General features: G+C 44.1%; 1 protein-coding gene across 1 annotated transcript in view; it reads left to right on the plus strand.

Annotated features, from left to right (window-relative positions):
* The window catches only part of Ripor2 (RHO family interacting cell polarization regulator 2), a 79,933-nt gene that overhangs the window by 14,694 nt on the left and 41,252 nt on the right, over positions 1–23,987 (plus strand). Inside the window, exons 2-7 of the mRNA XM_055614514.1 lie at positions 13,699–13,825; positions 15,533–15,688; positions 17,163–17,241; positions 18,422–18,445; positions 19,636–19,689; positions 21,395–21,544. Coding sequence (XP_055470489.1) covers positions 13,699–13,825; positions 15,533–15,688; positions 17,163–17,241; positions 18,422–18,445; positions 19,636–19,689; positions 21,395–21,544 — 590 coding nt within the window. The remainder of the gene's footprint in view (positions 1–13,698; positions 13,826–15,532; positions 15,689–17,162; positions 17,242–18,421; positions 18,446–19,635; positions 19,690–21,394; positions 21,545–23,987) is intronic.

Consider the following 23,987-nt stretch of genomic DNA (forward strand, 5'->3'; position numbering starts at 1 on the left):
GCTTGGACTACAGGAGACCCTTCCTCAAGGTGGGGGGCGGGGGAGAAATGGGAGAAGAAGAAACAACAAAAACATGAAAGTTGTAGTAGAATTTGTGTATCTCAGCTAAGGGGCAGTGGAGATGAAGGGTAACAGGATCCTGGCTGACTCTGGTTTTAGTTGTGCCATCCGTCTTACTGGAAACCTGCAGGCCGGTTTCCTTATGTGTGGAGGGATGCTAACAGCTCCTAATTCACAGGCATCTACAGTTCGTCAGGACTTGGGAACATTCGGGCTACATTCGTGAGCTGTGGTGAAGAACTGGGCTCATCAACTAGGCCCTTTACTGATATGTGAGATATGAACAGCCATGAAGCCACCAAGACAGAAATCATTCTCTCTGTTGATTGTGAAATCCACTGGGCTGCCCACTCCTAAAAGCATTTGGTCCCAGGCTCTTCTACGGTGGAGAATGCCTCAGTACGGTGGCCTGAACAACTACCCCCCCACACACAAAAAAAAACGATACCATCATTTTATTTTTTCAGGGCTGACGTAACCTAGCTCAATATTGTCAGCTTGCTCAAAAACATGTGTTTCTACAAGTCCTGTCAATGCGAGCACCTCTGTGTCCTCTTAGTTCTGACTGAAGTCCTGGAAAGCTCCCACGTGCTTCTCCTGAAGGACCGGAGCTGAGTCGAGGGCTCCCTAATGACAGTTCCAGTTCCTCTGTTGGTCTCTTCCAAGTCCAACAGCAATGGTCCCAAGCTTGGACTTTCTATGTCTATACAGATGTCAGACCACGTAGAGTGGAAAATTACATGAATATGGAACTCATTAAAGCCAGCTAATTTTTACCACCGGTGTGGCTTCTTGTTTTCTTTGAAGTTGTATAGGGTAGATCCATCTACTATACAAGGTAGACTATCCTTGTATAGTCTAAAAGGCAGAACCAATTCTTCGTCCTCCTTTGGAGAAAACAGACAAATCCCCCTTCACTGTGGACTCAGCAGCAGCAGGTTCACATCTGAGGATACAACAGGTTTTCGTGTATTACCTTTATCTCTGGTACACTCACCTTACGGTCACTGTACCCCATGAGCTCATAAGAATGGTGAGGGTTAAGAAGTGTTGTGTAGAGGGGACACAGCTTAGGTGAGTAGATCCTAGAAAGTGACACTGAGTTAGACCTGTAGACCCCACGTACACCCGTAGGCACACACATACTGGAGCATGCACGTGATTAAATAAATAAAATTCCCTAATTATTCAAGCATACATATAATCAGGATGCATAAGACAAATCCCCAAAATCCAGTTGTAAAAATTGTTCAAGATTTATTTTTGTACTTACTCCATAGATCTCTTTAGTTTTTGTAACTGTGGAAGCCAAGCCAGACCTCATGTCATTTCCCTGGTACATACTTCAGTGCGCAGCTTAAGGTATGGAGGTTTTCATGGATAGTTCCAATGTCCTTTCATAACCAACGAAATAAGTAAACTTTCCTTCCTATTGTCTAATATCTAAACTGCATTAAATGCCCCAAGCATCTCAAAATGACTCCTCATTAACGTGTCATCATGATGGAAAGAAGGGACAAGCATTGCAGAGTGAGGGCTGAGTCCCAGAATGCAATAGCAGTCCTTCAAAGATCTGGTATGCTCCAGAAGGCCAAGTGCATGCTGTGGTGGTGGCATGGGTTAGGAGAGAGCAGCAGCAGGGAGTTAACTGACCTGCACACCAGGACTTCCAGAAGCTTTAGGAAAAAGCATCCAATCCCTCGATTCCCCACTCCATACAAACAGATGTGGTTCCCATCTAGGTAGAGTGGCTAAGGACAATAACCAGGCAAGCTGGGATCCTAATATTTGAGAGGCTGAGACAGGAGGATCACTGCAAGTTCCAAACCAACCTGAGCTACAGAGCAGGATCCTCTCTGTCTCCTGTGCTTCTGTCTCTCTCTCTCTCTCTCTCTCTCTCTCCCCGTGTGTGTGTGTGTGTGTGTGTGTGTGTGTGTGTGTAAAAAGGGGAGAAAGAAGCTTGTCCTAACCCAGGTGTGAGCCTGGTGTGACTGACTGTAGGAGTTCTGTGGATCAAGAGAGACAATGTGACAAGGCCTTCTGAGCTCACCATACAAGCAATATGGCTTCCACGTGTTCACCAATTAGCCTCTAACGTATTCTTTTGTCTTGGGTGCTGGGGTTTCCCCCTGTGTTGTTAAATCCAGTGCTGTGTTTCTCCTTTATGTTCTACTGTTCTTAAAGCTTAAGAAAATGATGGGTTTCTGCCTTGTTACTGTTTTAAAGCTTTGTATCCTTTGGACAAAACATAGGATTGGAAAACCTCACTGTCCAATGGGGAAGGCACATTGTTCTGGTGTGGATCAAGTGTGCCTTCACAGAGCTGCTCTGCATTCTGATTATAAATAATTTGGCTATGGCAGCCAAGAATAACTGTGCAGATGTTCTGCACCCGGCCACCTCTTGCTATGCAGCAGCGAGGACCAGCAGAAACCACCCCAATTATAGCAGATTAATGTGCTAAAATTACCACAAGGAGAGCATGTGTACAGCCTCTCAGAAGCCACTTAACTTTGAACCTGCTGGCATACGACAGCGTGCCTGTGTGCGCGCATGCACACACACACACACACACACATACACACACACACAGCCCTGCCTCGGACTAAGTAGCTAGGCATAAAGGCATACATCTTTAATCCCAGCTCTCAGGAGGCAAAGGCAGATGGATCTCTGTGAGTTCAAGGCCAGCCTCAGCTACATAGTAAGTTCCATAGTATATTAAAAAAAAGGACTAACTCTTAAACTAGCTTGTTCTGCAATTAAGCAATTTGTTGCCATTTTCTTCCTCCATTTATTTATTTATTTATTTGTTTGTTTGTTTATTTATTTATTTATGGTCGGCTGTCCTTCATTCAGTAATAACTAACATGATTTTAAATAAACCTCTACAAATTTTAGAAGATCCACATAAAATTACCATACAGATTTATTTCAAGACAGCAAATTAATTAAACACAGCAGGCATATCTACTCTTCCATGGTGACTGGAAGAGTAAACATTCGACTGACTCATCCCCTTAGTGGAAACATAATCCTACTTGTGTGGTGCTAAGAGAAATGGGAACACCAAAGCTGGGTGTGGTTGCTCACACCTGTAATCAAGTAATCAAAGCTCTTAGCAGCCTAAGGCAGGAGGATTGCTATTAGTTTAGTGTCAGTCTGAAGTACACAGTGAATTCCAGGCCAGCCCTGAGCTAAAAAGAGAGACAATTGTCTCAAAAGAAAGAGAGATCGAGAGAGAGCATTAAAATATCAAAGTAAACAAGAATTTATGTTTTTTTTAATCAAAGTACAAGCATAAGTGAGCATCCTTCATGTCACACATTCACACCAATACCGAAATCCCCTTGTCAGCTAATACATTTTGTAATAATTCCAAGTTTTGAGAAGTTTTGATTACTATAAATTTATGTTTATGTAAGCAGATCACTCCAGTAGCTAACAACATTGAAATCAATCAGAACACACCGATTTACAGACCTCCAGAGACTACCTGCTGCAATCAAGGAAATGAAGCAGGGCCGGAGACCTGGCTCAGCAGTTAGGAGTACCTGCTGCTGTTAGGGAGGATTGCAGTTTAGCTCCCAGAACTCATAGCAGGCAGCGTACAAGTGCCTATAGCTCCAGCTCCAGGGGCTCCAATGCCGCCTTCTGCCTTCTTCTGTCCTCCAGGGCCACCAGCATATACAGACACATAAATAAATCATAAAATATATTTTTAAAAGAAAATGAAATAAATTAGGTTATGAGAGAATCTGCTGTCCACGAACAGCAAAGGAGCAGGGTGAGAATAATTACTGTCTTCCCACATGAATTCCTGAGCTTCCCTCTCCTGGGTGTGCCCTCACTTTCTTTTCTTTTTCTTTTTTTTTTAAGCTATTTTTCTCTCATACAATACATCCCAACCACAGTTTTCCCTCCCTTCACTCTTCAAGCCCTCATTTTTTTCAAAGGCAGAAAAATAAAGGGAAATCCAGTGGCCAAAGCCAGGAAGGGATCTAGGGTTGAACTCAGGGCCTCACACATGCTAAGCGAACTCTGTGGCTCTGAGCTGCGCTCCTAGCCCTGCAGGCCCATTTTTAAGCCCCTCTGAGCAGTGCTGCATATATATATGCATATTATTGTCAGATCTATAATAGGATAGCTAAATACTGAGCATTGAGATGCTGCTTTTGAAGTGTTGTCATAACAACAGGAATAAAATGATGAATTAACCCCAGTTTGACAGGAACGACGGCTTTAGAGTTTGCTACTGCAGACTAACTCAGACGCAGGCCGTTTTCAGTCATTATTACCATGTCCACAGTTGTGACCGTATTGACATTGCGGGATCGCCAGTCTGTCCTCCGTCAGTTCAGTTTCTTTAGGATGTGTTAACATGGCTATATGCAGCTGATGGCTTCTGGTGGGGTGAAGGAGGTATGCCCACTGGTCGGCCGCCCATGCACCAGTGAATGGCCCACATTCATGCACAGGTAGGCAGCATTACTGGGACTCCGTGGGTGAAAAAGACAAACGAGGTGGAGGAGGGAGCTGGAGAGATGGTTCAACAGTTAAGAACACTTGCGGCCCATTCTTGAGGACCAGGGTTTGGACGCCAGCACCCACGTCAGGCACCTCACACATGCCTGTAACATGAGCTCCCAGGGATCTGATGTCCTCTTCTGACCTTCAAGGGCACCTACAAATATGTTCAGATACACTCACGCACACATGAATAATAAACCTTAGAAAAGGAGGTTAATGAAGTTGCAAGGGGGACGTGTTGTGGGGTGGCTGGAGCAATCAGGGAGAGGAGTGGATACAATATATATATATATATACATATATATGAAATACTCAAAGAATAAATAAATAACATTAAAAGGGACATGAAAAAAACCTATGGCGGCAGAGAAAATAGTAGGCCCCACAGAAAATCTATCAGTTTGATTCTATGCACCTTCTCCATAAAGGTTTTAGGTAAGGTAATTTCCTGTCCGTTCTCTAAGATGAAATGCATATAGCTTTATGCAGCTCCGATTTCTGCCTGACTCTTGTGCCCATTAATGAATGTCAGGCTTTGTCAAGCTCACAGGAAGCAATTGCACTTCTCAGCACACTGTTGGGCATGTTCTCCTAGAACCCAACAGCTGTATCTGCTTAACCTTTCCAAGATGGAGCTCAGTTCTGGTGAGAACAATAAAACATAGGCACTTGTTAAAAAAAAAAAAAAAAGAAAAATGGCACTTTTAGTAAACAGAATGGAAGAGAACATGCCAACATCATTTGGAGGTTATTAAGAAACCATGGTCTGACAGAGCTGCCAAGCCCCGGGGATGATCAGGCTGAATGCAGATATGTTGGGAGGAGCTGATTTTCTTACACCAGAATGTTGTTTTTCAATCTGATGATCAAAAAAATAAAAAATAAAAAAGGGTTCATGGTGGGTGTGTTTTTCTCTCAGCAGGATCAGCCAAGCTGTCTCCAAAACCATGTTCCCAAGACACGTTCCGCTTTTGATACTCACGGGTTTAAAAAAAAAATAGGCAAAATTACTTATTATTACAAAGAGCCTGTGCCGCCTTTAAGTGCACAATGCTCTTGCCTTCTAGCCTGCTTTGATGTGCAGCGTAAGCTCAGCGAAGTCCTGCGAGTGTTCTAGGCTTTGCATTTTAAAATGAGTGATGACAACATTAGTCAAAATCAACCCAACCCCTCTAGAGACTTAAGTGGGTTTTGTGTCCTGAATCATTTCTCTTCTAATTATCGTGAGGCCAGCTGCTACTCCCTGCATTTATTTAATCCACCAGAACGGAAGAAGGAGCAGAATTTTCATTTTCCCCAGGGCTGAAGCACTGTCAATTATCTAGAAGTTCCTACAATTGACGAAGCCAATGAATAGATGGGCTGTTAGAATTTCTTCTTCACTCTTCACATGACTCAGGCAGACACTTAAAATAGCCTCCACATACTGTACTGTGCTGTCATTTTTGGGGAGGGGATTTAGGAGAGAGAGCGGGGACAGCAGATTATTTCCTCACTATGCATTTTCTCTGCTGTGAAATGCTCGTGGGCTTATTATAATGGGCTCCATCTGATTGATGAAACTCAAATGTCTCTTCAAATTGCAATTCTAGGTAATAGAAAAGACCTCCACGCTAGGCCATGCACTTTTCTTCTTGAAGCAACCTGGGTGACTTAGGACAAGAAAACGCAGGGCTTACAGTTGTAAACTGAGTGAAACTGGTCAATCTGGTCCCAAAGCCAAGTTTTTATTTGCGGGTTTTTGTTGTTGTTTGTTTCTTTGGTGTTGCCCCATACTGAGTATCAAAGAGAGCCTAAAAGAAAGCTCACACAGGGTGGGGCTTGGTTAAAGACGTAAGACATTTAAGAAAAATAATTATGATGACGGGAGTCCCTTAAAGATGCCACTGTCTGGCTGGGCTGCTTAGAAAATGCTTCAAGAAACAGCTGAGGCAGGAATGATGGCACATGCCTGTAATTCCTGCATTTGGAATCCAAAGCAGAAGGACTATAAGCTCAAAACCAGCCTGGACTACATACTGAGACCCTGTCTCAGAGAGAGGGAGAGAGGGAGAGAGGGGAGAGAGAAAGGAAGGAAGGATACCAACCAAATAAAAAACAGTTGGCTCTTTTTTAAGATGATAGTAAATTAGAGCCCATTGAAAATAAGAATCTGTGCATCCATATTAACAATAAACTAACTGATTAATGAATATGAGGAGTAGGAAAAGCCCCTAGGAATGATGGAATTCAAAAATGGCCATTATGCCACCATTGTGGTTAAAAGTAACTAGAACAAGAATCCGCAAATGGTTTACAGTTCAGCTGGGTTAACTGGAGACTGAGCCTCAAGAATCCACCCGTCTTGGTTCCCTCAGTGATGCGAGTGTAAGCATACACCACCATACCCGGCTTTGTATGCGGGTTCTGTGAATAAACTCGGGTCCTCATGCCTCCACCTCAAGCACTTTCCAGCTGTGTTGGTTCACTGCCCTCTTTTATTCTTAAACAGAAGTCTTCCCATTTGTGAGGATGTTAGTAGTTTAGAAAGACCAAGTCATCTTTTGATTTCAAGAGTTGGAGGATGTTCTGTTCTCTATTAAGATAAATAACGCTTGCATTAAATATGGAGAATATGAGCTAACAAGATGGGTCAGATGGACACTTGCTGCAAAGCCTGATGACCTGGCTTTGATTCCCAAGACCCACATAGTGGAAGGAGAGAACCTACTCCCACAAGTTGTCCTCTGACCTTCCCAAACATGTGCCGTGGAAAGTGAACATATATATATGAACACACACACACACACGAATGAGTAAGAAAAAATAAATAAAATGAGGAAGAAGTGCTTTCTCTGTTTCACAAACACGGAATCTGTAGCTGCTCGAGGGTGCCGAGTGCTTGAGAGGCCTATGGGACCTACCTTGGTCCTTTCATCTGCTTGCTAAGGAGTGAGGCTATAGAAAGTCATTTATATATTTTCCCATCCTTTTTCATCACTTGTCTAAGTTGGAATTTGTCATCTGCTTGACAGTGTTGACATCTGAGAAACAGTTATTAGCACTGCATTGGTTTATTTCAGAGCATCAATCCTTTTAAAAACTAGGCAACGAGGGCTGGAGGGATGGCAGCGTTTCCAGCTGACCCAGCTTCGGCTCACATGGCAGTTCACAACCGTCTGTAACTCAAATTCCAGGGGACCCGAAGCACCTCTGTCTTTTGAGGGCACACGGTGTTAAAACATGTTGAGGCAAAACCCTCAAACGTATAATAAAAATGAAATAATCTAAAAACATAGACAATGACTTAAATACATCTCCCTTTTTTCTCTTAAAGATTAGTCAGCCCTGTAATGGGTGCCTTGTAGATATGCAATAAGCAGACACCTATTTTTAGGATTCATCTCAAATAATCATCTAGCATAGTGGGCTATTTACATTGGGCTCACATGCTTATTGAGACAACTGAATTATATTCCTGCTCTTGACCGATATGCAAAGGAACATAAACAGTGGGGCACACCTGTCAAACGTGACTTAGACATCAGGAGGCCCAGTGTGCTGCCTGTGACTTGGCCTTACTAGGAAAAACTTCCTAGGGTCATTCTATGCATGGGGGGGAGGGGTTGTCCATCTCACCCCAGTGTTTTCTTTCCTTGTCCTGATTTCTTGGGTCTTATGATGACTTTTTGTGGAAATTGATGATGATTTTTAAATCAGTTTTCTTGATCTGAAATTCCTCAGCCATAACATTTACTTATCTCGTGTTTCCAGTGTGAGTCTTAATAAAAGTGCATCATCCCACATTTAAATTTTTTAATTTACTTACTTAATTATCTATATTTATCTTTCTTTACATTTTCTTACAGGGTAGGGTGTGGAACCCAAAGCTTCTCCCATCCTATGCAAGAGCTCTATGATCGGCCACATCCTAGTATATCACAATAGAATTCTAACTTCTGTCATACCCCAGAAATTTTCTGGGCTTCCCCAAGTGTTTCTAGCCCTGGCCTCCAGAAATCAGCTGAACTGATCATGTTTACTGCTGCTAGCATTTCAGTTGTGTTGTCTCCGAGGGCTGGTCTCAGTAAAATTTATGGAGCTAACGTAGCTTCAGAACTTTGACAGCTCTTGGTTTCTTGGTAGACCTTTGCCCATGAGCCATGTTTAGCAGGAGCAGAGATGCCCCTCCTCCTCTCACTTGGACACCACAGATGTATGATCTCTGTCATCAGCATGGATGTTTCGTGATTACCTGTTTATATTCCCTGGGGAATGGCTTACACAAGAAAAGGAAAAGCTCCTGAGGGTCAAGGTGATGACGTCTATTACTTGCCAGTTCTTAGATTTCACGGTGTGCTACCTTCAGCTGAAACACCTATAGACAAAATGCACTCTTGACTTCCCATGGAAAAGCATCCCTCTTCCCCTTGCAAGGCTTGCCTTTGCCAAACTCTCTCCATCTTAAAGTCAGAAGCAGAAACAGAAACATCTGTAATACAGTCTAGGTGGGTTTCCTTTTACTGACCAAAGGAGAATGTGGACTATGGGGGCTAACCTCTGTGGATCCTTTTAAAATGGTATAAGACAAAGGTTAATGTATGAAACCCAGCCCCCAAGGAACTTAAAAAAAAAAAAAAGCTTGCTAGGAAAAACAGCATGCAAAAGTCAGCATGCAGTCTGCACCACAGTCATGCTTGCAGGAAAAGGGGAGAGTTGAAAAGTAAATAAATTCCACTGTGGTCCTGGGGGTGGTGTGAACAGCATGGTGATTCTCCCTTCTCCTTCCTGCCTTTTGTCTCTCCGTTTGTTTGTTTTGGTCTCTTCTCTTCTTTCCTGATGTTAGAGACAGTTTGATGCCTATGAAACTTTAAAAAACAAAAACCTAACAATTCCTACTTTCCTTCATGAAACAAAGCCTTTCCCCTCTGGCTCTCGGGTTGGTTTGCTGTTTACTCTCATCATGGCCTCTAAGCATTTCTGCGTAGCGTTTCTCAGTGTGAAGATCCACGCCTGGCAGTTGGAGTCTGTTGGAGATCTGGCCCTTGTCACACCTAACCCTGTTAGTCCTAGAGGAGCTCCTGACCTTGGAGGAGGGAAACATGTAAACACAGGCTATCCCAATCGCAGCATGTTTTGTAAGTCAGAGTGCCAGCTGATAAAAGCATAGTACAACGTGGAACTGTCACCCAGACTGAACCCCCAGACATCTCTCCATCACTCTGGGTGGCATTAGCGAGCTGCAGTTGGGACTTCGACAGACATTCTTGATCATGTCCAAGCAGGGAGGCTTCAGCAGTGATTCCCATTGTTGGGTCTTCAGCATCAGGTTGCTTCTAAGTTCCCCCTGGTTTGCAGTGGCGTCCCTACCTGTTCTTTCTGGACCGGTCACAACAGGAGACTTCATAGAGTGAGAGGGAAGCGGCCAGTCACCTTACTTTCTTTCCACTGGCCTCAGCCTCCCTCCACCTCCTGGCTCAGTACTCTTGTCCCAAACCCGCCTGATGAATTAATGAGACTCCTTCTGGTTCATCCACATGATGTCTAGGTCTAGGAGTGGCCAACGGCATCACAGAGTTTTTAGGAGAATGTGAAAAAAATCTCACCATTCTAATTTGAAAAGGTCCTGGTGTGAGTGTGTGTGCGCATGCGTCACTGGGGAACTAATGGAAGGATAAAGATTTCAGTGTAAACCAGCTCTCAAATTCTCTCCTGGTAGATGGTGATCATTGCTAGGATGGAAGAGATGAATCAAGGTTAAACCCCTCGCCCCAGCCATGCTCCTAACAGTTACCCAGATCCCACAGGAAGTTAGTAAAAAGCTTCTGCCTAATGTATCATCTTCCAAAGAATGTATATCTGAAGTTCCTATACCAACACCTGCTCTTAGATGCTTTCATACTTGTGACAGAGAGGAAAAATGAGCAGATTGCACACTCTGGGACACAGGTTATGTAATGTAGCATTTCATTCTCTTAATATGACATCAGGATTTAGCAGACGATGGCTTAAGACTAAGTAACAAGACAGCCATCGTGGACAGTTATCCCAGCACTCAGGAGGCTGAGGCCAAGCCTGGGCCACATAGTGAGTTCTAGGCCAGCCTGAGTTTTATAGCAATACCCAGCCTGAAAATAAATGAATGGATATAAAATAAAATGAAGAATAAAATTTAAGAAAGCATCTTGGTTTTTATCAAATTGTAATGCTGTTTTAAGTTTTACATTTTACCCAACATGATGGTTTTTTTCCTTTGCTCTCTGGTTCTCCTTTTTGTTTCAAGCCTATGTTACAACTGATTGTTTAATGGAAACTTCTAAGACTTTGCCTTCCCAGCTCTGCTTGACATCAGAATCACTGCAGGGGCCTTTGGAACAGCCATATAAACAGGTCATTGCCTGTATTAAGTATCCTAGAATGCCTGAGGCCTGGAGCCAGGCTACTGTGGCTTATCTACTGATGGAAAGAATAAGAGGGTAAATATCTTTGGGGTTTAAAAAAAAGGGAAAAATCAATTTCAGCATTCTTATATCCTAGCACATGGAGCAAAGATGGCAGGCTCATCCAAGTGTGAGACCAGCTGTCTCTACCCAGCAAGTTCCAGGCCAGCCATTACTGCATGGTGGGACCCTGCCTACAATTCCAGTTCTTTGAAGGCTAAGACAGGGGAATTGCTATGAGTTCAAAGTCACCCTGGGTTTGTAGGCCAGTCTGGGCTACATAGGGAGACCCTGACTCAAAATACCCACACCAAAACTAAACAACTAAATATATACACATAAGTTCTAGAAAGTCTGACACAGTTAAATATTTTAAGTAGTCTTAAGATTTGTTTGTTTGTTTGTTTGTTTTTAATCAATTGTTTGTGCTTCATTAGACCTCTCGAATAATTTACAAATGAGACACAGTAAGATTTGTCAACTTGGGGGCTACACAGAAGGCTCAGATGTTAAGAGCACTGGTTGCTCTTCCAGAGGGCCTGGGTTCAACACCCAGCACCCGTATGGCAGTTCACAACCGTCTGTAACTCCAGTTCCAGAGGCTCTGGCGTCCTCTTCTGGCCTCAGCTAGAACTTCTAGCTTGCAGTAGTACACAGACATACTCTCAGGCAAAAGACCCCTATACATAAAATAATAGCATAAAATTAAAAAGATTTGCCAAGTTGAGACTTACTAAAAGGAGTATCTGGCTGTCAAATTTTTGAATACAGGACTGGCAATGTAGCTTAGTGGTAGAGTCCCTGAACTAGCACACGGGAGGCCCTGTCTTCAATCCCCAGCACTGAAGGAAAACAAACAAAAACCAATGGATTGAGTGAAGACGAACACAAGCATGGTGCCTTTCTGATGACTTTTAGAAGTTTGCAGGTGGTATCTTGCTGGCCAAGGACCATGTCCTCAGTGAAAAGGGCCAGCGAGAGCAATTGTGAGAACTTGCTGAGGGATTCAAGAAACTAGGTTTCTTTGTGAGCCTTGTGACCAATACAGAGTTGCCAGGAACAGCCCCATTTGTGCCTAGTCACTGTGCATAGTCTGTATTGCCTTTCCATATTTCTATCTCGTTACATTTAAAATTTTACTCTTTGACAGCTAAGGCGTTTTGTCCTATCCCATGGAAAAGCCAGCTTACAGCCCATGCCCAGACTGACCTCCCTGTGAGCGAGCACCTTGTCCCCTGCAATAAGGCACATTCTCCCAGAGGGACACCCTGTGTCAGGGTGAAGGGGAGTCAGCTTCTCTCTCTTTCTCCTAGGGTCCTTAAAGAACAACGAGTGATGCGCCTCAAACGCACAGTTTGGTGGGCATCTACCTTGGGAGGTTTCAATGTGTGCACTCGTGTATTCCTGCTAGCTCAGGCCTTGCCTGGGATGGCATCACCTGCTGAGACAATGGTGCATGCTCTGAGGCTGCTTGGTTGGCAGTGGCTAGGGTTACCTCATAGTTCTAGGACAGTCCCTTGGGGGACTCACCTCGGCCGCTGAAGTTGCGCTTTGACACTTCATCTCGGTCTGCCACAGGGAATCTTCACAAAGCCAAACAAACAACTGGAGAAAGGATCAAAAAGGACGGAGCACGTCTTGGTCCTTCTACCTCTCTTGCCTTCTTATCTAAACCAGATTATCACTTCTTTTGTGAGCACGGCTTCTACTCTTTCCTTTTTGCCCAGTCAACACGGTGACACAATCTTACCTATCAAAATAAGGAGAGAAAGGGGGAAAGAGTTTAAATGAGTTCATCTTTAAAGAAACCTCATATTTTCAACCTAATGTGTAAAATCCCATCTGCAGGCCTGACTACGTTTTGGGTTTCAGGTTGGACTGTCTGACACATTGATGTTGGCTCATTTACACAGTGTTGTAATTGAATGGACTGAACCATCACAAATGTTCTGACTTTTAGTAAACTTGGTTGAACCTAAGAAGGGGGGAGGGGTTGAAGGAGAAGGAAGTAAAGAAAAGGAAGAAAAAGAGGAAGGAAGGAAAGAAAGAAAGAAAGAAAGAAAGAAAGAAAGAAAGAAAGAAAGAAAGAAAGAAAGAAACCATATATGGAAAGAACCATACATGGGTTGGGAAGATGGGATATGGCTCAATGGATAAAGCACTTGCTATGCAGGCTTGAGGATGAAATGTCACTCACTAGAACCCATATAAATGCTGGGCAGGTAGAGCAGCTGGCCTATAATCCCAGCACTGGGCAGTTGAGAATAGAATCCTTGGAGCAAACTGGCTAAGTACACTACCCACATTGTCAATTTCTGCATTCAGTTGAGAGACTCTGCCACAAATAGTAAGATGAACACAACCTCGGAAGATTCCCACAAGTCAGCCATGAGTACCCACGTGCATTTACACATGTGCCCACACACATGCAAACACACATAAACACATGGGCATCATATACACATACCCCTCCCCAAAGGAAACCCCAGTGGCAGTGATTTTGTGCGTTCTGTTTATTTTGGTTTAAATGGATGAACATCTTTTTAGGAAAGTCTCAGAAGCATCTCATGGCCCTCATGACCAGGACCTTGTGGGTCACTTCGCTTTGTCACACCTCTGAATATTGACAAGCTCAGTGTTTGTGTGTGAACTGCTTGGTAATTACCATTTTCTTCCGTCTGCCTTACAGGACTACCAACCAGACTCCCAGAAATCATGCTGGTGGGATCCCAGTCCTTCTCGCCCGGAGGACCCAATGGCATCATCCGGAGCCAGTCCTTTGCGGGTTTTAGCGGCCTGCAGGAAAGGCGATCCAGGCAAGTGCTCAGTGCTCCCCTTGGGATGCAGTAGAAAGAGGCAGGGGCCGATGTGTGTGCGTCACTGAGATGCGTGTGGGGTCGCTAATATCTTCCTCATGGAAAAGACAATGCATCCAGTATTAAGTGATAGACATCATTTCTATTATTTAGAATTCCTTGTGCAGAGATGTGTGAGGCTTTAGGATGAGCTAGCCCTTTATGTGAATATATACATGTCTACACAAGAATACATACACTTAAATGGCTAGCTTATCTCAGCTATTATGAGCCAACATGTCCTTACTTTTCAGGACATGACCACTCCAAGGTATGGCGGAGGGGAAGGTTTTTAATGTAGATATGAGGGAGAGTACAGCCAGAGGCATCTGCAAGAGAAAACAATACACTGAGAACGGCCAGCACAGTAAACCAGGCCATGCAAAGGGGTGTGTGGTGGGGGAAGCAAGAGAAGGGGCAAAGAGAGAGGGGGCAAAAGGGGGACCATGAGAGTACAGGACTGAAATGGCAGGATTATGTGAGAATGAGGTGCTCGGGGAAGGGAAGCCAGTGAGCTGTAGACATTTAGGGTTGGGAGCAATGTGAGAAGAGCCCGAATACCAGCATGGACTCTGTAACAGGCATTTGCAAGGCTGAGGGAGCCTGCAGGCCAGCGTGCACTTTGGCATGCTCATAGGTACCACAGTTAGCCGTGGACGTGAGCGTCTGGACTCCTCCCTGCCTCGCTCCCAACCCTTTTCAGAGCACACTTTTCATTACCTTCCTGTTTTGGTGACTGTATTTGATATGAAATGATGAGGTAGGTAAAGACCATGTCTCAGAGAGTGACCCTGGGGAGCTGATATCACTTAGGTGGGGGCTGGAAATTAGGCTCTAATTTCTCTGGAATCCCTTTATCTCATAAAACCAAGGAGAGTGAACGGGTAACATGCAAGAAAACTCATGTTCAGCTTTTCTGATGGCTAAAGCTCTCCCTTTCCAAAGAGCTGCAGTTTCAGGGAGAGAGACTGCCTCAAAAATTAATTGATTGATTGATTGATTAATTAATTAATTAATGATGTGAAGGAATAATAATAATGTGAAGAATGACAAAGGACGATACCCAACAGTCAGCTTCTACCCATGCTTACACACATGCACTAGCACCTGTACATACACTCACAGGCCCCGACACGCAAAATAATAATAATAATAATAATTAAAGTAAAATAAGTTAAATAATACTTCAAGGACAACTCTAAGTATAAGCCACCTGTGTTTTTGTGTAATGTCCTAGAACATTACCTATTTGTCATGCTTTGGCACTTTACCCAAAAGGTGTTACTCATGTCCTAGCAAGACATAATTTTGTATCTGATATCATACAATGATTTTTCTTTTCCTTTGGTTGCAGATAACTGCTACCTGTTCCTCGTTTCCACCCAGAACCACTTATCCCTGGCTCCCTAATGAGCTAGATCACAAGAGCATCCTCAAAAGGCATGCGCCCCAAAGCCAGGCTGCCCCTAGGGTGGCTTCTGCTCAGCAAAGCTTTCAGCAAACAAACGTCAAGAAACAAAATGTAGCCAATTCAGATCTGTTGCTGTTCAGGGCTGGTTAGCTTCCTCCAGGACACCAGGATGAAGGCGAGACAATTTAAGAGGCATTTCTCCCATGGGTCTTTTGATGCCTGAGGCTCACAGTTGTCTTTCTCTTCTCTTTCTTTAGGTGTAACTCCTTCATTGAAAATGCCTCTGCTCTCAAGAAACCTCAGGCCAAGCTGAAGAAAATGCATAATCTAGGACACAAAAATAACAACACTCCCAAAGAGCCTCAGCCGAAGAGAGTGGAGGAGGTCTACAGGGCCCTGAAAAATGGACTCGAGTAAGAACGGGCTTGACAGTACACCTTTGGGAAAGATCTTTTTCCTTCCTAAAATGACCATTTTTCTTCCTAAGAGCTAGTAGTCGTAGGAAGTCAGTTTTGAAATGGCCATGGGGGTCACTGCCATTCTTGTGTCTGTTTTTGAGGCCAAGTGACATGCAGCTTAGGCTGGCCTTGAATTCACTATGCGGACCTTGCAGTTCTGATCCCCTGTCTCCAGCTGCCAAGTGCCAGGATTGCAGAAGAAAACCATCACACTTTACTGGAGGTCCCCTTCTTGCTCTGTAGTTGATGCAGCTTTATAATAAGTCTTACAGGTGGGAGACAGGCTGCGATTGCATGTCGTATCCATGACACCGTAATGTGTTTATAGCTCCTCACCCCCTCCAGTGTTGAACTTCACGCAGACAATAGTGAACATTCGGAGCTGCACTTGGAGATTGCTAAGGAAGGGTTCTGAGCCAGCTGTTCTGGGTCACGCCCGCACTTCATCCCAGCGCTCAGGAGGCCAAGGCAGGAAGGAGGAGCTTCAAAAGTTCAAGCTCAGTCTGGGTGACATATTAGACAACCTGCCTCAAGTATACATCCATGCAGACAGTTTGGAAAGGGTTTCGGAACCTTCCTAAATGTGTTATAAGGGCAGTTTGTCCAGAAGAAAATGTGCCTAACATTTGGAAAGGTGCCTACAGTCGATAGTGGCTTTAACTAGACAAAACTGTGTGACCCAGGCCCTAACTCCCAGTTGACCTTTCATTTCTGGATTTTCAGCCTCAAAAGGGTACTCCCCTCCATTCTTTCCCTTTCTTCAAACTAGATAAGATCAGATGCAACTACTAGTGTTTTCAAAATTCTCCCCAGCCACAGAGCAAAGGGGTGGTCAGGGTCTCACTCTTTAACCCAGGCTAGTCCAAGAGTTACTATGAAGCCCAGGCTAGCCTAAAATGCATAATAGCCCTGCTTCAGCCTCCCCAAAGCTGAGATGATAAGTGTGTCTTAGTTTGGGTTTTGTTGCTGGGAAGAAACACCATGCACACCTCAACTCTTATAAAGGACACCATTTAATTGGGGCTGGCTTACAGTTCAGAGGTTCAGTTCATTATCGTCATGGCAGAAAGCATGGCAGTGAGCAGGCAGACGTGGTACTGTAGAAGGAGCTGAGAGCTCTACATCTTGACCTGCAAGTAGCAAAAAGGAGACTGTGTCCCACATAGGCCTGAGCATAGGAGACCTCAAGGCCCACCCCCACAGTGACACACTTTCTCCAACAAGGCCACACCTCCTAATAGTGCCACTTCCCATGGGCCAAGCATCCAAACTCATGTGACTGTGGGGCCACACCTGTTCAAACCTTCGAAAGGTGTAAGCCACCACGTGACTGAGATCCAGTCCTTAACCCCCTCTCAGAAGGCAAAGGTCAGCAACTGCCTGGACCCCTCATGAACTGAGAGCTCACCGTGATATCTTACCTTTGCAGTGAGTACCTGGAGTTTCACCAGACAGAGCTGGACAAGCTGACGGCTCAGTTAAAAGATATGAAAAGAAACTCTCGCCTGGTAGGTGATCCTGATACAGGGTGGAGGGGCGGGGTTTCCTCTCCTCACTTCCTGGGGTCCGGGAGAAGAATGTTTAAGAAAAACAGATATAAGTAGCGAAGTTATTGCCTTCTGGTTTTTGTTTTGGAAGAAAGAATTGTTGAGCACGGTGGCTCATGCCTGCAACCCCAGAGGTAGGGAGGTTGAGGCAGGAAGATGGCCAGCCCAGGCTATAGTAAAGAAAGACCTGCCTCACAATAATAAAACTATAATAATAGAAAAGGAAGATGATTTTATATTAAATGCTTTATTCTTAATACTTCTGAATATGATACACATGTTTATGTAGATATGCTCTATGATAACATAGTGATAATAAAGGTGGTTTTTGAAAACTCCTCCTCAAAGGAGGGTCTAGAGAGATGGCTCAGTGGTTAAGAGCACTGGCTGCTCTTTCAGAGGTCCTGAGTTCAATTTTCAGCATCCACATGGCAGCTCAGGATCTGGTGCCCCTAGCGCTCAGAACTACTACATGCTCAGGAGTGGCACCACCCACAATGGGCAGAATTCTCCCACATCAATCATTCACTGAGAAAATGCCCCATAGACTTGCCTCCAAGCCAGTCTGTTGGTGTTTTCTCGGTTGACGTTCCCTCTTCTCAGATGACCCTGGTTTGTGTCAAGCTGACCCAAACAGCACAGTCATTGGCAGCAGGCAGGGGAGGAAGGGAAGAAGGGCCAGAAATCTGTGGCACAAACGTTCTCTATTCTGATACGTTTGTGAGGACTGATTTTGTCCCTATCAAAGTGTTATGTATTGCTCCTTAAACAGGCAGCAGACAATCCCAGGTGAGCCTACATACATAGACCTGGCAGCTGTGTTTAACATATGTTTATCTTTCACTCCGTTGCCATATAGACTAAGATGCTTTGCTGGGGTTTGTTTATGAACCTGCCAAGAAGCCACAAGAACAGGATACAGCAGTAGAATGGCAGAGGTCGGAGGATGCCAGCTCGTGGGAGCACACCAAATAACCAGAGTTTTACCCACTAAAAGCCAGTGCCAAAAATCTAGTAGAACTTGGTGGGGTTGGTGATTCCTTCACAGGCAATGTAGAGATGTGAGCTGAGCCGCTTATTGAATCGGGCAGCATTTCTGAGGGCGACGTGTTGTAACCAGGAGCTCTTCTTTTCATTTCAGGGTGTGCTGTATGACCTAGACAAGGTAGGCTATCTTCTGCGTTGTGAAGCTGCTGAAAGATAGAACTCTGTACTTTGAGCAGACGTCAGTAAGAGGCCCTTTGGAAAGATCATAGAATTCCAGATAAAGGACAATTTCCTCATCCTGGAAAAAAAAAAAAATCCTTTTTTTTTTTTTTTTTTTTGGTTCCATGAAAATGATGCACATCAGGACCCACAGAGTCAAAGGGCATTCAGCTCACGAGGAAACGAGACCTCCAGTTTGGAGTTTTGCCCTAGTTTCTGGAGGGCTCAGACTCAGAGTTTCTGAGTCTGGACCTTGTACTTGGAGTTCTTCACCATGTGGTCTGAGAAAAGCCTGATCACAAAATGCCATATTGTTTTTGTGCCACTAAAATGATTCCATATATATATGGAATATATATATATATATGGAACATATATTTTTATAATATATTTTTGAAACATTATACAAAAATATATTATATATATAATGTTTCAAAAATATTATAAAAATAGAAAAAAAATGATTCCAGTTAAATCTAGTTCTTTGCTTTTGTGCAAAATATATCTTCTTGACAAAATTTCTTCAGGCCTTTTAGAAGTGAGATTTTTATGCCTTCCTTTTTAGCTGTACACACTGCCACTCTCCATTCTATATACATTGCTTTATTTCAATGCCTAGTCATAGTATGTTTTTTGCGAAAATATTTTACAGGGCAATTAAATCAAATGTATGTTACAACAAAATTTATAACTCCTAAGGATGGAGTTATAAATTGTCTATAAGCCCAAACAGACAGCTATCTGTCACAATGGGCAAATAACAATTACAAAATGTACCTCAGTTTCAGATACAATTCAATGTGCAAAAAGCTCATTTTAGAACATACAAAATATGTTATGAAGGAATTTAGGTATAGTCCAAATAAGGCTGCTTCACCAGAAATCAAATGGATCAGCCGTCTCTGTGTTAACAGGATGACCATAATTAATTCAAGCTCATCTCTCAGGATAGTCAGTGTTTTTGAAATTCCCAAATTAACATTAAAACAACCGGAAAATAGTGGCCAAGGTGGGAGGAAAGGGGAAGCAGGAAGTACCATATTTCCGGGACTTGTGCCGAGGACATGCAAATGAAATCACCCCCCGGGAACCTAATCAATTGCACTGTGAGTGACTGCGTTTTCTTCATGCTTCTCTTTTTAATTCCAGCAAATTAAAACAATTGAGCGATACATGCGCCGCCTGGAGTTTCACATTAGTAAGGTAACCAGTGCTGCTCTTGTCTTTGCTGCTGTGTTTCTGCTCTCCAGTACTGCCCGGTGTATACCTACCCTGAGTGTAGCATGGGTCCGGGATGGCTTTAAGCAATAGACAACTAAGCTGAGCACAGAGATGAAAGCCTTGGGTCTGGAGAAATAGTTCGGCAGTTAAGAACACAGGCTGCTCTTCTAGAGGACCCAGATCCAGTTTTCAGCCCCAACATGGTGGCTCACAACCAATTGTAACTCCAGTTCCAGGGGATCCCATTCTTTCTTCTGGCTTCCATGGGTACCAGGCATGCACATGGAACGCAGACATACATGTAAGCAAAACACCCATTCACATAAAATATATAGAAATAAAATCCAAAAGAGAGAGGAATTAAGTAAGGAGGGGGGAAGGGAGGCAGGGGGAAGAGAGGGAGAAGAAAGAAAGGAGGAGGGAGAAGGGAGGATCAAGAAAGGGGAAGATGGAGAGAAACAAGAATGTGAAGCCTGACTATATGGCACTGTTTGGACTTTACTTTGATAAATTTGACCAGCTTAACTTCATTTTCTCTACTATTGATCCATGGTTTCACAAAATTGTTTTTAGTAAATAACCCCTTTAAAAAAAAAATGCTTAATCCCTGGGCTGGAGAGATGGCTCAGTTTTAGCAGTGTTCATATCCCTTGACTCACAACTGCCTATAACTCCAGTTTCAGGGGATCTGATAGCCTCTTCTGGTTTCCATTGGCACCTGTACTCAGGTACACATACCCACATAAAGACATACACAGTAGGCACATAATTAAAAATAAAATGTTCTTTAAAAGAAAAGCTTGGCTCCAGGCCCAGGGCAATGATTCTGTTTGCTACACAATCACGAGGGCCAAAGTTTAGACTCTGCATCCATGCAACAAGCTGGGTATCCCCCCAAAAAATGCCTGTAACCCCAGTTCCTGGTGTAGCAAAGACAAGATGGTGGGTGGGGCTTGCTGGTGTTCAGCTTAGCTGAGAAAACCTGAACTACGGGTTCAGGGAGAGACCCCTCCTACTTCAAAAGAATAGGTTGAGAATAACAGACAAGACAGCTGGCACCATCTTCATACACACACACACATACACACACGGATAGATTAAACTACTCTACTCCAAAATGATAGGTCTCACCTGTTAACAATGCCGCTTAAAGTGATAATAGTTTTGCATACTACAGCTTTTCTCTTTGATCTAAAGCTAGGACCTCTCCCAATGCTTATTCTGCATGAAGAGGGCTCCTGTCTTCATTGTCTAACCCCATAGTCCAGCACAGTGTATCCCCACCTCCCTGTCTCTCTCCTTCTCCTCCCTTTATCTTTCTTTTTGAGGCATGACCACCATGGCTTGGAACCTACCACCTTCCCACCTCAGCCTCCCAAATGCTGGGATTACAGGCATGTGCCACCATGCCCAGCTCTCTGAGTCAATTTAAACAATCCCAGTGGTAGCCACAAAGACATGACAGGGCCTTTTCAGCTTGTGTAATTTGGAAACAGGATTCCAAGCAAAATCTGCTTGGAAACAAATAAATGGGTCACGTGATACTGAAGTGACTGATCTAAAGGAATCACCCTTGACAAGTCTGCTTCTTGAGAACAGAAATCTTTAAGGGCATGACAACGGCCTGTGGGACTTCTTTCAAGCACGATGTTTATTTATTATCTGTATCCTGTTTGGGTTCTGGCAGGTAGATGAGCTCTATGAAGCCTATTGTATTCAACGGCGTCTCCAAGATGGCGCCAACAAAATGAAGCAAGCCTTTGCGGCGTCCCCTGCCAGCAAGGCCGCCCGGGAGAGTCTGTCAGAGATCAACCGCAGCTACAAAGAATACACAGAGGTAAATCCTGCAGCCTCTTTCCTTGGCCAGATCTGAACTGTCAGTCACTCTCAGAAAGAGGCAACCAGCAGCACACACAAATGCAGCCAGGCCTGCTGGTACAGGCCTGTAGTCTTAGCTACTCGGGAAGTTGAGGCATGGCGATTGCAAGTTCGCGACCAGGCTGAGCAGTTCAGTGAGACTGTGGCTCAGAATGTAAACAAGAACAGAAGGGAAAATGTAAAAGGAGAGCTGGGAAAGTAGGACAGTGGTAGAACATTTATTTACCTGGCAGACATGAGGCCCCTCCCCTCATATAGAAAAAAATAAAAATAAAAAGCCTGCAAGCAAGCAAGGCAATGGTGGAATCTTCTAAGGTAAGCCATAATGCCTAACATTTCATCTTTTAAATTCACTTCCAAATATTGTAGTGCGCCTGAAGGAAGAGCAGACCCCATGTTAAGGTGGCTAGCCCACATAGCTGTTAATATTGGAATCCATCCTGCCTACAGGGTTTTTGTTTTTTGTTTTTTGGGGTTTGTGTGTGTGTGTGTGAAAGAAAGAGACAGAGAAAGATACAGAGAGAAAGACAGATACAGAGAGAAAGAGACAGAGAAAAACAGTGAGAAAGACAGACAGATAGAGATTTTCATCTAAGTTAAAGGTATCTTCCTGGTTTCTGACAGTCTGGGGACCAAGCGTCATTAGACATGGATATTTTCACCAGCCCCCACCCCAGGGGTCACCTAACACTAACACACGGCCTTGGTTAACAGGATGAATTATTGAAGCTGCACTTCTCTCTGTCCCTGGAGACTTTATTCAGAGATCAGATGTCATCAGTGAAGTCATGGCTCGTGAAGGATGTGGTGGACAATTCATAGAGCCAAGCATCTGTTTCAAGGTCCCTTTATGCCCTCACAACTGGGCTGCCACTTGTCTGAACCAAATAAGTCTTTCTCTTTTCACGATTTAACATTAGGCTCTTCTTCACCTAAATTCCCCTTTTCAGAAGAATATTTTTCAACTTGTAAAGTAAGCTGGGCATACTTTAATCCCAACACTTGGAAGCTAAAGCAGGAGAATTACTGCAAGTTTGATGCCACCCTGGGCTGAGTAGTGACCACCAGGGCAGCTAGGACCACAGAGCAAGAACTTCTCTAAAATAAATAAGGGCTGTGGTGATAGCTCAGTCATTACTATGATTGCTGGAAGAGTCACAGTGTAGGTGCTGGGAACTGAACTTGGGTCCTGTAGAAGAACGGCCTGTGCTCTTAACCACTGGGCTATCTCTCCAGCCCTATGACCCGCTTTTTGGGCATCCCAAAATCACAGGATGCAGCAACAGCCCTAATAAACTCTGCAGTTTCAAAGCAGTGAAAGCTCATAAGTGATTCTATCACACCTGTAATCCCAGCAGCAGTTCTTGAGTGTTTTCACGTATGTCGCAATGTTCATCCCTGTTTGTATCTATGGTAAGTTTTGACCCTGGGTCAAATTAACCTAGTGGCCCCTAAGTTCTTGAGACAGTAGCAGTCCCCATGCCAGATGACACCTTTGTATGTGTAGCAACTGTTCCCTTCCAGAGAAGCCCCTCGCTCTGAGGAAACAAATTGTGTTGCAGTGTGCTGCAATTTTGTTTTCAAAGCTTCCAAAGCTACTCAGAGCTCAGACCTGAGGAAATGCTTCCCAGCTTTGCCAAGCTCTCTGAAGTGCCAGGGACTTCCTACAGGAAGGGTAACGCCATTCTCCCTGTGTCTCACAGGGGTGACAGTGCTGAGAAGAATGATAAAACAGACAGACAAAAAAAAAAAAAAAAAAAAAAAAGGAAGGAAAAAAAGAGGAAGGAAAGAAAGAAGGAAGGAAGGAAGGAAGGAAGGAAGGAAGGAAGAAAGGAAGGAAGGAAGGAAGGAAGGAAGGAAGGAAGGAAGGAAGGAAGGAAGGAAGGAAGGAAGGGCTCCCCAGGCCTTCCTAACGCTCCCTGAAGCCCTGCTTGCCCCTGTTGGTACTCCCTGGGTAGCCTGGCTTTTGTGAGAATGGTAACTTGCACAGGCCCTGACCTCGGTGAACCCGGCCATGAGGAAGAAGTTTTCGGAAGCAGTGATGGACAGTGCTGCTTGCTGCAGTAGCTAGGCTTCCACAGCTTGCCCCAGCTGAGCTGCAGGAGACCCTCATTGGGGACAGACACTGGCTGGGACATCCTAAGTCCACCTCTAACTGCTCCCATTAGGTCTGGGGCAGTAAGCTGGGGAATTAGGTATTATAAGCTTCGGCCTCTCATTCCTTTAACACCATAGTGAGGAGAGGAGTCCTACTAGACCCAGGGCATCATTCTGGAGCTTCATGAGATCACATTAGAAAGTCTGTCTCACTTAGCAGAGTCAAACATCTGTACTCTTTTTTTTTTAACCCAAATTTGTGTGTGTGTGTGTGTGTGTGTGTGTGTGTGTGTGTGTGTGTGTGT

Source organism: Psammomys obesus, unplaced genomic scaffold (genome assembly GCF_907164565.1).
Source record: "Psammomys obesus unplaced genomic scaffold, mPsaObe1.curated_primary_1811, whole genome shotgun sequence".
Taxonomy (NCBI): domain Eukaryota; kingdom Metazoa; phylum Chordata; class Mammalia; order Rodentia; family Muridae; genus Psammomys; species Psammomys obesus.